General features: G+C 45.1%; 1 protein-coding gene across 1 annotated transcript; it reads right to left on the reverse strand.

Moving 5' to 3' along the window:
* Positions 1-206: 206 nt before the first annotated feature.
* Positions 207-9,285, reverse strand: LOC122198393. The gene is made up of 5 exons (XM_042903006.1): positions 9,043-9,285; positions 8,395-8,910; positions 3,389-3,920; positions 2,713-2,820; positions 207-880 (listed from the first exon to the last, which is right to left on the reverse strand). Exons 1-5 carry the CDS (start codon positions 9,283-9,285, stop codon positions 444-446), a joined length of 1,836 nt encoding a protein of 611 aa, XP_042758940.1. The 3' UTR covers positions 207-443.
* Between the last annotated feature and the right edge of the window lie 5,322 nt (positions 9,286-14,607).

Raw genomic sequence — 14,607 nt, forward strand, 5'->3', positions numbered from 1 at the left:
GTGTTGGCTCTGGGTTCTTTGAGCTACAACAGCAGATCCGAGTAGATCCTATAGGGACTGTGTGGCCTGCAAAGCTAAAAGTATTACTATCTGTCTCTTTCTATAATGTTTGCTTACTCTTGAACTAGACTGTAACTTCTCCTCATCTACTCGGGTGTATTAGATTTTTCTGCTGGTTTAGCATATACAGTCTGTACAAACAGGCATTTTATAAAGAACCATTTATTCATTTCTGGTGTTATTTCAGTGATTTCATTTTTCTCTGCCTTTTCACAGCTAAAATAAAAAATCTTTCACAGAATTAGCAGACTACTCAAATACAAGTAGGGATATTTTACACTCTGTTTTGTTTTGGATAGGGATAGTATTGACAGGGAAAGAGTTCTTTTGGGCAAGGGAGGGGGTTTCACAGAGGGCCCCATAGATGGAACCATGAATTCGGTTCACCATTGTTCGACTTTCTTCTCCATAACAAACTCCCCGTGAGGTCCCTCAGCATCTGAGGGCAAAAGGGCCAAGTAGACGGGGGTCTCTGCTCCTTCTTCTGGGCTTTTAGTGGCTCTAGGTCCGGCCATGTCTGTTCTCACCCACCCAGGGCAGCAGGCATTCAGGAGGATCTTGTCCCCTCTCCTCTGCTCACTCAGTTTCCTGGCATGGATTCTGGACAGGACCGTGACACCAATTTTTGCCACTCCATATGCAGTATCAGGCCAGCCCTCCTTCCTGTGCACCCCGTTCTTTGTGTCTTCCACGAACTTGTTCATGAGCCCCACCAGCTCCTCCTCTGTGATGGTTTCACTTCTGAACTTCTGCTGCAGTCCTGGGCTGCAGTTTTTAAGCGATCTGAGGCTCACTATGCTAGACACATTGACCACTCTGCCTAAAATACAACACAAAATGTTATGGAGAAGGGCAAAGAAAGATGAATTCCAGTTTCGCTAAGATTTGGTACTAGAAAATTTCCACTGAAGTATCATGAGTTTGCTGTGAGCATTAATGAAGACTGCCTGCATGAGTCAAGGACAGGACGGTCCTAAACTTGTCATACCCATAATGTCTCCGATGATGCCTGAGAAATGCTCTGGTGGGGAGGGCGCTGAGCAGATGCTCCACAGGAAATCGGAAATGGCTCCTATAAGAACACGCTGACAAGGATGAATGTAGGCCTGAGAACCTGAGTGACATCTCTGTGGCAGATTTGCTCATGTGATATGGACCGAACCGACTGTGAGTGACCAAGTGGGACTCTAGCAATGTGCCAGCATCTCTTGATTCTTATTTTTCTGTTAGATGTGCTACTGCACTGTGACGTGGTATCACATTGGACTTCTTAGTAAGATTCAACTACCATTTATAAATGAATCATATGATGCTATGGAGAGTGATGAGCAAATGTACCGGAAGACTGAGTGACCGTCTGCTCAGGATGTAATACTGATGGAAAATGACAAGCCTGATGAAAAACTGGATTTACCTGACTGTCAGCTAATTTCTATACTGTTAAATTAATTAAACAAGGAGGCCATTACTTTGCAGTGGCTCTAATACCCTGGTGGCATATGTAGCAAACCAAAATCAATGCCTGTAAATGCCTCAAACTTACAAAACTGAAACCTAAGGACGACCGATCACAACCAACCAACTAAGCTTGAAGTTACATTCAATCAATAATTTTCTTCCCTTAATTCTGGGTTTTTCTGTATCATAGTCCTTCCCTGAGCACCTGTCAATGGAGCATTGCTAACTACTTCTGGTTTTGTGCTTCCTGATCCAAATACAGTTGAACCTTGACAACCCAGGGATTAGGAATTGCTGAATCCCCATGCAGTAAAAAATCTACATTAACTTCTGATTTCCCCAAAAGTTTACTGATAGTTTGATTTTGACTGAAGGCGTATCCATGACATAAACAGTCGATTAACATACATGATGTATTCTTACAATAAAGTAAGGTAGAGAACAGGTTAAGAAAATCGTAAATAAAAGAAAATATATTTATAGTACTGTACGTATGCTTATGGAAAAAAATGTGCATATAGGCAGCCTGAGCAGGCCTGGACGGAGGCAGTGGTATGGGGGCCTCTCCAGGTGACAGCAGGCCTGAGGGACAGTAGAGCTGCCTCATCTGCCTGGAGATAGACCACTGGCCTGTGGCCATCTGTGGCACATGTGAGTGTGCAGGCCTTCTGGAGGCGATGGGGAGGGATCTGCACCTGGCCTGGGCAGGGCGTCCTGAGGAGAAAGAGAGGCAGGAGGAGAACTATGTGTGTCTGGGGCTCTGGGAATGTTCTAGGCAGGTGACAGAGTTTAGGGGGCCCTAACAAGTTTGGATAGGGACGAGTCCACTAGCCTGAATAAGATCACTCAGAGGGAGGGAGAGGGAGAAGGAAGGGTCCAGGAAGAAATCCCCAGGGAAGTGCACCCGTGAGGACACAGAGCCAGAAAAAGGCCTCTGGGAGGAGAGTTTGGAATGAAGATATAAAGGAGAAGAAGAAGCCAGTTGTGAAAGGCCAGTGGGACAGAGGGCACTGCTGAGTGCTGGACACGTGTGTACAGAGTCCTGAGGGGAAGGGCACCTGTCCAGGTGGGGATACAGCAGGGAGGCCAGTGTGGCTGAGCAGGGAGAGGGAGCAGGGCCCGCAGATGAAGTCATAGAGGCAGCGGCAAGATCATTCCAGAAACACCACTGCCTGGGTCCCTTGTCACACCTACCTTGGGGTTTCATTAGAGGCAGCAGTTCTGTGCACACGTCTCGGGTACCAAAGAAGTTTGTTTTCATCGTCACTTCCGCTTGAATATGAAACGGTGTCGGATCATTGGCTTTCAGGGAGAGAGATTAGCGTTAATAGCAGCCATGTGGTAAAATTCCACAGAATGGCATATGAAGGAAAAGTGCATGTGAAATGTGGTGAATTTTTTGTAAAACTGGCCTCTAGTTCATAGTATTGTGCCAATGACAATGTCCTCATTTGATAAGGTTGGAGAATGTTGTAAGATGGCACCATCTTGGGGAGGGTGGGTGAAGGGGGCACACACGGGATCTGTGTTCACCAATTTGTGCCATTTTCTTGTTTATTTCAAAATGCATTAAAAATCCACCCAACTGCCCTGAAGCCCAATCCCAGAGAAACCCTGTGACAACCTGGAAAGAATCCGAGGAGTCTTAGGAAACACAAAGGTCACTCTGGATGAAAAGCGCTGTGATTCCCCTGGGACTTGGCTCCGGGCCCCACCCCTGTCCCCCATCCCTCCTTCAGCCCTACGGAGCCATTTGGGCCGCCACAGGCGCTGAGAGCCCCACCGCAGCGATTTCCCCAACAGATGCAGCCCACCCTGGCTGGAGGTGCTCCGTGGTGTCCACCTCCCCTGCGTGCCCCCATCCCCTTACTCTTGAAGGCGATGCCCGCGTTGTTGACCAGCACGTCCAGGCCCCCGTACTCCTTGCGTAGGAAGTCGCGCATGGCGCGGATGCTCTGCAGGTCGTCGATGTCCAGCAGGTGGAAGCGGGGGCTCAGTCCTTCGGCCTGGAGCCGCTGCACTGCCGCCTGTCCCCGCGCCTCGTCCCGCGCCGTGAGCACCACGTCCCCCGAAAACTGCCGGCACAGGTCGCGCACGATGGCGAAGCCGATACCCTTGTTGGCCCCGGTTACCAGAGCCACGCGGGGTGTGACGACATGGTTGCGCGTGGGGTGCGCGAAGTACTTGCGCGGGGAGCGGACCTTCAGAAGGCGTTCGCTGCGCTCGGTGCCTCTGGAGTTTACGCACCAAGTTCGGCGCGCCTGCGCGGGGTTAGAGGGCGCTAGGAGCGCGCGGGCGGGACGCACCTCCCCCTTAGGGCGTGGCTTCCCGGGAACCTCCCAGGGGTGGTGGAGAATGGGAAGGGCAGGTGGGTGGCAGAGGCTGGTTAGGTAGCTGCCCGCCTGGCAGCGGAGAGAATCATTCTATTTGGCCATGTCCCTCATTGAGTCTAAACTGAGCCTGTATCCCTGGTTCTCCAAGGGTTTTTCTTTGTATCCTCTCAACTATTCAACCATTGACTTGTGTAATTCAACAAATAGGGCATTTGTAGGGACTTTTTTGTTTGTTTTTCCGGGTGAGGAAAAAAAAATCTCTTGAAGTGTTTGGAACTATAGTTGTGGAATAAGCTAGGAGATCAAGTGTGTGTTGTTTTCTTCCCTAAGTATGTGAAAGCAAATCTACCGGTTTGTCCTTGGTTGGTTTTCACGTTAGAGTGGGGAACAGTCACTAAATCGTCACAGGGTTACCTCCCCCGACACTTGCAGGGTCATCAGGTTACTTGTATGCAGGTTCTGCAGTGTACAGGTGGAAGGAGGGGTTTGAAGCCCTTTCTTACATTCAGAATAACTTGTCAGGGTGCATCTTATTGTCCCCATTTTATTTTTTATTATTTTTTTAATGTTTATTAATTTTTGAGAGAGAGAGAGGGAGTGAGCGGGGGAGCAGCAGAGAGAGAGGGAGACACAGAATCGGAAGCAGGCTCCAGGCTCTGAGCTGTCAGCACAGAGCCTCATGCGGGACTTGAACCTGTGAATCCGGAGATCATGACCTGAGCTGAGGTAGGCCACTTAACCAACTGAGCCACCCAGGCGTCCCTCCCCATTTTAAAGTGAGGAAATGGATCCTAAGAAGTTCATAAATTAGGTCAATGGTGGGAAATGAATTTTCTTTTTTCTTAAAAATTTTTTAAAATGTTTATTTATTTTTTGAGAGAGACAGAGACAGAAGGCGAGTGGGTTAGGGGCAGAGAGAGAGGGAGACACAGAAGCAGAAGCAGGCTCCAGGCTCTGAGCTGTCAGCGCAGAGCCCGATGCGGGGCTCGAACTCACAAACCGTGAGATCGTGACCTGAGCTGAAGTCGGACGCTCAACCGACTGAGCCACACAGGCGCCCCTCTTATTTCTTATTTACAACAGAGGAAAAGGGGACTATGAAACCAAATCTCATTTCTGCACTGCCTGGTATGATAGCCATGAGTGGCTATTTAAATGTAAATTTAATCGAAATAATACAACTTAAAATTCGGTGCTTAGTTACATTAGCCATATTTCAAGCGCTACTAGTCACATGTATTAGTGGCCGCTGTTTTGGATAGTGCAGATCTATAGTATCTCCATTACAACAGAAATTTACAAGCATTGCTTTAGATAGTTTCCAATTATGTTGCAATTCAAGGTGGGTTTCCAATTAGTTGCAAAAAACAAACAATTTGGGAAACCCCTTCGCTTCTTTTTGACCCCAATTTTTATTGAGATAATTGCAGATTTGCATATAGCAGTAAAAAAAGATACAGAGATTCCTTACGCTTTACACAGTTTTCATCTATGGTAAAATTTTGCAACAATATAGTAGGATATCATAATAAGGATAGTCACATGAAAACAATCCATCAATCATATTCGGATTTCCTCAGTTTTACTTGTACTTATTTGTGTATTTGGATCTATACAATTTTATCACATGCTTGGGTTTGTCTGTCCACCACTAGAGATGTTGAAAACATTTCCATCAGCACAAAGATCCCCATTGTTGCTTTTTTATAGCCAAACATCTCTCTGTTGCCCACCCCCGCCTCCACTCAATTCCTTGGGAAGCAGTAATCTGTTCTTCATTTAAAAATTTTATTGTTTCAAAAATGTTATAGAGATGGAGTTGTGCAGTGTAACCTTTGGGGATTTTTTTTTTTTTTTTCACTCAAGATAACTAAGTGCTTTGTTTTGGATTTTCTCCTTTATCAAAGTGTATACTTGGTCTGCCATTTGCTGGCCTCCCTCCACACCACTCCCTACTTTCTTCTATACTTGGGGTGAGCCAGTGTGAAAAGGAAGTGGGATGAATTAAATTCACCAAATTAAGCCACAGAGATAGTACATAGTGTGCAGGGAACTTTGGGCATGGTGAGAGGCCTGCTGTTTCAAAAGGCAAAACAAGAGGACCACGAATCATATTTTCTGGCTGATTTGTTTATCCTTTTGGTACTTGTACGAACACAAGACTTGATGGCCAATGACGCAGGATGCTCAAGAAAATGCAATGCATAAAATATCACACGGAAATATGAATTTAGCTTATGATGAAAGTGGTATTAACAATTATGGGGGTAAGAAAGAACTATCCCAAAAATGATTGCATAATGTACACTGGTTAATTTCTAACAAGACAAAAAAGTGCCTTCTCACTTCTTAAATTTATAGTTTTATAAATGTAACCATAAAACAAGTGTAAGGAAATATAACTAAAATTTGTGGGAAAAGGACTTTGTAAGCATAAGAACAGGGGAAGCATCACAAAGGAAAGGACAGATTTAAGTATGGGAAATGTTTTGAAACTTTATTTTTTTGAAAAGCATGCTAATTTAAAGCCAGTGAATTAATTTCTGTTTTGATGATTTTTTTCTTTTTTTGCCCCGTCACATTTGGGTCTCGATCCTGGTTGTGTATTTGCGAGGTCACCACCACTTTCCATACATAGCATCTTGTGTGACCTCTGAACAACTTGAGAAAGAAAACAAAAGAGTAAAGATGAAGGCCCCAGATCTCTGTTAGTACTGCTGATGTTTAGCATGGAAGATACTCGTTAGTTGTGAGTCAAGTCTGAGGTCATCCTGGCTGCTATATGGAGAAAGAATTTTTATCATGTCTTTTAACTTGTGGAATAAACCCACATCTTTACTACCCACTGGTTCAAAACAGTTGTTCTGTCCTAAAGTACCCAGTTCTATGGTGTCTACTAACATAAAAGATGTAGGAAAACAGTATTGTTAAATGACAAGTTATGAAGCTCTTAGGGTCTTCCCTTGCCCATGATTATTTACCCTCACAGAACTCTGACACTGGCTTTTCTTCTTACATTCTAAGCTTGTTCAATAAGCCTTCTTAAAAGGGTGGTGCATGAATTTTAATTCCCGGAATCAAATTGTGACTGAGCTGCTTAGGAGATATGAAAATCTAAGCAATGTACTTAATTTTATCAAAGATAAACAACGCTGGATACTGGTTAAGGTGGTAAGGACAGATTTTAATCAGGAATATACTATTGAAACAGGAAATTGGGCCCAGCGTGAAATGAACTTAACTTGGATTTGTACAGAGGTGGCTGAGTGTTTTAAAGGGAGAATAAGGGCACAGAGAGGGGGAATGGAGGGGCTTGAGTAGAGTCAGGGAAATGAAGAATTACCAAGAGTGTGTCAGTGTAAATGCCATTAGGCCAGCTGTGTGGGCTACACAGAGACTGGGAGACAGAGGCCCTATCTTTTCTGATGATAACATTTCAAATCCTTAAGACACTACTGAGGTGTAAGAGATAGATTTATACCTCAAATGGACAGAGGAAGGACTCAAATTGTGAATCCTTTTTAGTAAATCCTCTAATAAAGGGTGCTGAAGGGCCCATTATCAATTGTTGGTTAGAACAAACAGATATTCTTTTGGCAGGTATAGAGGGCTAGGGTCACCTTAAGGATGTGGCTGTGAGCTATTAGAAACTATGTTAGTGTTTGCTTTTTGAAAATATAATGCTAAGTCTTTTAATTTGTGTGTGTAGGGGGCGGGTAGTGGATGAAACCAGTTGTTCTGAGTTTGTACTTTTCATAGGCCAGGGTTGAGGTCTGGTTGAGAAGCAGCCTCAGAGCAGCCTGGCTTGAGTTTGCTGAAGGGGAGCATCTTTGTCAATTCCCATCTAGAAAAAGGTTGTAGGCATTTTTTTCCTCCCTCATGAAAGGAAAATCCTTGTTTCATGTGGTCCTTTTCTTCCTGTTTTGAATGCATTTGTGTGAGATTGTGATGCTTTTCCGGGATGCCCTCCAGAATACCGCATTACATGTTACCGTCATGGCTCCTTAATTTTCTCCGCCTAATGAGAGATTCTCAGAGTTCACTTGTTTTACACGAACTTGACAGCTTTTGTCAATGTATATATGGTCGGGTGTTTTTGGGTTTGTCTGGTATTTTCCGCAAGGAAGAACTGGGGCTATGAGGTTTCGGGAGGAATACCAGAGATGAACTACCCTTCTTACATATGGTGAACCCAACATCAACATGATTACCATGAATCCTCATCACGTGACCAGGGAGTATCAGCCAGGTTTCTCCACTGTAGTTAATATTCTCCCCTTTCCCCAATGTACTCTCTGCAAGCAAGTCACTAAGCATAGATGGCAATCAAGGCGGGGAAGGAGGCAGAAATTGAGCTCCATATCCAGGAAGGATTTGAACTTCGGTAAAGACGGTACCGGGAGAGCTACGCTAAAGAACGTGAAGTGGGGCGGGACTAACCGAGTAAAGGGGCGAGGCCGGGTCGGCCGGGGAAGGGAAGGGCGGGGCGGGGTCAAGGCAAAGGTTGGCAGGTAGGGCCTGACGCTGTCTGCTAGGACGCTACCTCGGCCCGAGTCGGTGGATGGAGGGACCAGGCGGGGCCTGGCGGCTTTAGGGGCCGGGTCGGGACGCACGCCGGAGGAGGTTCGTCCCCTCTATTAGGGAAGGAAGGACTCCGCAGGCCAGCTGTATGGAGCTCAGCTTCCCTGCCCAGGGACCGCTGGGTTTTCTTACCCCTGACCCCGGCGCGGCGTGGGGGGACGGCCGTGACGTTTCCGGGAACCTGGGCGCACGCGCACACGAAGGCGCAGGCGCAGTCGCACGCCAGGAAGCTGGGGCTACAGCACCGCGAGTCGCTTGAGGACTTGGGTTGGTCAGGACTCGAAGCGGGCGTGGCAGCTCGACCTCTCCGTGTGACGCTGGGCTCTTGCCTTAACCCACGTTTCCCTGGGGCGCTGATTTTGGTTTCCTCGTGCGGTGTGCCCGGCGCCGCCGCCGCGAGGTGAGCCGGCAGGACGACGGGGAGACGGAAAGCGGTGAACCCGGGGTCCCGGTCCCGGGGTCGGGGAGCGCTGGAGCTCTCCGTATGTTTTCACTGTTCGGGGTGAAGAGAAGAGCTCAGCTCGCAGACCCCCGCCAGGCCTGGCGTTACGCTGCGACGGCCGTCGCCCCCGTCACCTGGACGTCCTTCAGCGGGTGTAGCCGCTTAAACCGCGGTCGAGTCGCGCTGGGGGTGCGCGGGAGCCTGCGGCCGGGAGTTCGTACCGCCGGGGCCGAGACCCGGCCTCCCGTGCGAGTCCGTGCCTGTGGGAGCGAGGCCCGTGGCGTTCGTCGCGCTGTCACCCGGCGTCCGGGTGCGGGCGGAGCGCTGGGCACCGGAGGGGACGGGCCGCGGTTGGCCTCGGGACTTGGGGTAGATCAGTGAGCCTTCCCCCCGCGGGGGTGGGGTCGCCATAGCGCCAGGACTTCTTCCTCGTTTCGGTCCGGTGTTTACGAGTCAGTCGAAGAGTTTAAAAGCAGTCCTGTGGTTACGCTGCATACATATGCCCGCCCCTAAGGAATAGTCCTGTTGTGTCACTTATGTGTTGAGACACATGTAAGGCAGAGGACAGGAGGCTGCCAAAGGAATAGTAAAGGCCCCCTGCCCGGGCACGTCTTTTGAATAACCTTCCTTAAATCCTCTTGTTTTATAAACATACAGGATGCGTCAAAAGCCAACCCCAGAGATCTTTGAATATTCTGCAGCTTAATTTTTTTTTTTTTTTTTTTTACTTAATGTATCTTGAATACAACGCATACCTTCTTGTTAATGGCTGTGTAATTGTTTTTTATTTGTTAATGTATTTATGAGAAAATGTTTTATTTATTTTTAAAATATTTACTGTTTTGAGAGAGGGTGTGCAGGTGATGAGCAGAGAGAGGGGGGCAGAGGATCTGAAACTGGTTCTGCGTTGACAGTAGCCAGCCTGATGCAGGGCTCCAGCTCGCCAACAGGGAGATCATGACCTGATCCCAAGAGTGTCTCTGAACTGACTCAGCCACCCAGGCACCCCTATTTGTATTGTTTTTAAATTCAAGTTAGTTAACATATAGTGTCATATTGCTTTCAGGAGTAGAACCCAGTGATTCATCACGTACATAGGACACCTAGTGCTCATCCTGACAAATGACCTCCTTGATGCCTATCACCCTTTTAACTCTCCTTGATGCCTATATCACCCTCCGGAGGGGAGGTGGGTGCAACCTCCAGCAACCCTCAGTTTGTTCTCTGTATTTAAGAGTCTCTTATGGTTTGCCTCCCTCCGTTTTGATCTTATTTTTCCTTCCCTTCCCCTATGTTCATCTGTTGTGTTTCTGAAATTCCACATATGAGTAAAATCATATGATACTTGTCTTTCTCTGACTTATTTCACTTAGGGCTACACTCTAGTTCCATCCATGTTGTTGCAAATGGCAAGATTTCCTTTTTTTGAGTACCAAGTAATATTCCCATAGTCATCTTAGATTTTTTGATCACTTCTTTGCTTTGTGTGCCTCCTTGGCTCTCATTCCTCCATAATCTGTTGCAAACACCCATTACTTATATTGATTTCAGGATCCTGGTTCTAAGAACAAATTATTTACTTCACATTGAAAGAGGGTTTTTTTTTTTTGTTTTTTAATGTTTATTTATTTTTGAGAGAGACAGAGACAGAATGCAAGTGGGTTAGGGGCAGAGAGAGAAGGAGACACAGAATCTGAAACAGGCTGAGCTGTCAGCACGGAGCCCGTCATGGGGCTCGAACTCACAAGCTGTGAGATCATGTCCTGAGCCGAAGTCGGACGCTTAGTCGACTGAGCCACCCAGGCGAGCCTGAAAGAGGGTTTTTAAAAAAACATATTAAAATGGTAGCAAAGAGCTGATGTGGGGCTCGGTGTCACAAATTGTGAGATCATGACCTGAGCGGAAATCAACAGTCAGATTTTTAAGTGACTGAGCTACCCAGGCGCCCAGATTTTTTTCTCCTCTAATGTTTCCTAGCTGATGGAAGCTTCATGGCTACTGTCTTTTCAAATTATGTTTGGTTGGTGCTTAGTAAATGTTGATTAGTATTGAGGTATGTAAGTCACCAAAGCAAACAGTTGTGAAATCAGTTATGTGGATTTCGATGTTTAATCAGCATTTAGTTGGACCTTAAAAGAAAACTTTTATTTATTTATTTATTTATTTATTTATTTATTTATTTTTATTAATTTTTTTGATTGTTTATCTTGGGAGAGAAAGAGAGAGAAACACAAGCTGCGTAGGGGCAGAGAGAAGGAGAAAAAATTCCAGGCAGGCTCCCCACCATCAGCACAGAGTCCAATGCGGGGCTCCGACTCGCAAACTGTAAGATAATGACCTGGGCTGAGATCAAGAGTTCGACTCTTAACCAACTGTGCCTCCCAGGCGCCTCAAGATAGAAGTGTTTTAAAGGGAGCAGTATAATGGGCAGTGCCTTACTGCACAAGGAATCATGATGTAACTCACAGTATAAATGTTTTGTGTTGAAAACCACTAGGGTAATGGTTTAGCAAATAATATACGCTTGTGTATTTAAATCCTTGTAAGTACAAAGAACAGTGCTTATCATACAACTGGAAAGAAAGGCAAAGAAAAAGCTTTTATATTAGATTGGGCACCTGAACAGAAACTGCAATTTTAATATGAAGATGGCAAGAGGACGAACAAGCCAGATCAGAAGATGGAAACTCTTCAGAAGTTCTGTATCAAGAGGAGGCACAGTTTTGATCTTTTGGTGCCAGTGATGAAAAAAAAAGGAATCCTTTGTTGATGGTTATTCACAGACACACGTAGCTTTTCTCAAAGGCACGTGGGCCACTGCTCTGAACCACACAAATAGACTGCTTGAAAAGCATTGGTATACATTTCAAGGATGGAGAAGAGGCTTGGGCTTGGGAAGACGGGTGCTGGAGCACTGTTACCAAGGTGTGGATATCACAGTGGGTTAAGTGCAAATAAGGATCTCGTGTGGGAGCACAATGTTGAGCATGGGGAAGTGTGTTCCTGCTTGACACCAAGGACAGGGCACATCAGCACTAAGCACCTTCTGACAGGGGGAGGACATCTCATAAATGGATTTGGTGCGAATTCATCCATCCATCCATCCATCCATCCATCCATCCATCCATTCCATGTTCATTGAGCCTTGACCCTGTGCTTGGTGCTGGTGATATGATGGCAGAGGAGATGACCAGTTTGCTTCCCCTGTTGAACATATATTCAAGTGGAAAGATGGGCCATATGGCAACCAACAAACACATGGATTAAGTCGATTGTGATTAGCACCTTGAAGAGGAGAAACAGGGTGCTGTGGCAAAGGATAATGGCTTGGTAGATATTTTACATGGGGAATCAGGGAGGCTTTCCTGCAGTGGGATCACGTAGACCTTGTAAGTTCATCTATGTTGTCGCAAACAGCAGAATATCCTCCTTTTTTGTGGTTGAATGATGTTCCATTGTGTATATACTACACTTTCTGCATCCATTTATCTGTCTGTGGACACTTAGGTTGTGTCCATGTCTTGGCTATGATAAATAATGCTGTAATAAACATGGGAATGCAGCTATCTCTTTGATTCCATTTTCCATATGCCCAGAAGTGGAATTGCTGGATCATGTGGTAGTTCTATTTTTAGTTTTTGTTAAGTGTTATTTATTTATTTATTTATTTATTTATTTATTGTTTGATTATTTTTTTTATTTTCCTTAATCATTTTGATTTTGTACTGCCACATTGTTATCAGGCAGCATTATGGAATGTTCCCTGGGTCCGCAGCTCTGAACTCTCCAACTATTATATGCGTCCCCTTTAACAACTTTATTTTTTAATTTATTTTTATTTTTAAAAAAATTTTTGATATAATTTATTGTCATATTGGCTAACATATAGTGTATACAGTGTGCTCTTGGTTTTGGAGGTAGATTCCCGTGGTTCATCGCTTACACACAACACCAAGTGCTCATCCCAACAAGTGCCCTCCTCAATGCCCATCACCCATTTTCCCCTCTCCCCCACCCCCCCCCCATGCACCCTCAGTTTGTTCTCTGTATTTGAGTGTCTTATGGTTTGCCTCCCTCCCTCTCTGTTTGTAGCTATTTTCTTCCCCTTCCCTTCCCCCGGTCTTCTGTTACGTTTCTCAAAATCCACATATGAGTGAAAACATATGATATGTTTCCTTCTCTGACATATTTCACTTAGCATAATACCTTCCAGTTCCATCCACATTGCTTCAAATGGCATGATTTCATTCTTTCTCATTGTCAGGTAGTATTCTATTGTATATATATATATATATATATATATATATATAGACCACATTTTCTTTATCCATTCATCAGTTGATGGATATTTAGGCTCTTTCCATAATTTGGCTGTTGTTGAAAGCCAAATATAAACATTGGGGTACATGTGCCCTGTGAATCAGCATTCCTGTATCCTTTGGATAAATTCGTAGGAGTACTTTTGCTGGGTCATAGGGTAGTTCCATTTTTAATTTTTTGAGGAACTTCCACACTGTTTTCCAGAGCAGCTGCACCAGTTTGCATTCCCACCAACAGGGCAAGAGGGTTCCTGTTTCTCCACATGCTTGCCAGCATCTATAGTTTCCTGATTTGTTCATTTTAGCTGCTCTGACTGTTGTGAGGTGGTATCTCAGTGTGGGCTTCGATTTGTATTTCCCTAATGATGAGTGACGTTGAGCATCTTTTCATGTGTCTGTTGGCCATCTGGATGTCTTCTCTGGAAAAGTGTCTATACATGTGTTCTGCCCATTTCTTCATTTGATTATTTGTTTGTCGGCTGTGTAGTTTGGTTACGTTCTTACAGATTTTGGATACTAGTCCTTTATCCGATATGTCATTTGCAAATATCTTTTCCCGTTCTGTTGGTTGCCTTTTAGTTTTGTTGATTGTGTCCTTTGCAGTGTAGAAGCGTTTTATCTTGATGAGGTCCCAATAGTTCATTTTTGCTTTTAATTCCCTTGCCTTTGGTGATGAGTTGAGTAAGAAATTGCTGCGCCTGGGGTCAGAGAGGTTGTTGCCTGCTTTCTCCTCTAGGGTTTTGATGGCTTCCTGTCTCACATTTAGGTCTTTCATCCATTTTGGGTTTATTTTTGTGTATGGTGTAAGAAAGTGGTCCAGGTTCATTCTCCTGCATGTTGCTGTCCCGTTCTCCCAGCACCATTGCCTAAAGAGACTGTCTTTTTTCCATTGGGTACTCTTTCTTGCTTTGTCAAAGATTAGTTGGCTGTACATTTGTGGGTCCAATTCTGGGTTCTCTGTTTTCTTCCATTGGTCTATGTGTCTGTTTTTGTGCCAATCATGACCTTTGTGCAAGATCATGACCTGAGCCAAGTCAGAGGCTTAACTGACTGAGCCACCCAGGCATCCCAAGTGAATAATTCTTTTTATATGCTGTTGAATTCGATATGCTAGTATCTTGTTGAGAATTTTTTGCATCCATGTTTATCAGAGATATTGGCCTGTAGTTCTTTTTTGTGGGGTCTCTGTCTGGTTTGGGAATCAAGGTAATTCTGGCTTCACAGAATGAGTCCAGAAGTTTCCTTCCATTTCTGTTTTCTTGGAACAGCTTGGGAAGGATAGGTATTGTCTCAGCTTTAAATGTCTGGTAGAAATCCCCAGGGAAGCCATCTGGCCCAGGATTCTTATTTGTTGGGAGAGTTTTGATACCTGATTAGACTTCTTCAGTGGTTATGGGTCTGTTCCAATTTTCTA

The sequence above is a fragment of the Panthera leo genome, chromosome C2 (assembly GCF_018350215.1).
Source record: "Panthera leo isolate Ple1 chromosome C2, P.leo_Ple1_pat1.1, whole genome shotgun sequence".
In the NCBI taxonomy this organism is placed as follows: domain Eukaryota; kingdom Metazoa; phylum Chordata; class Mammalia; order Carnivora; family Felidae; genus Panthera; species Panthera leo.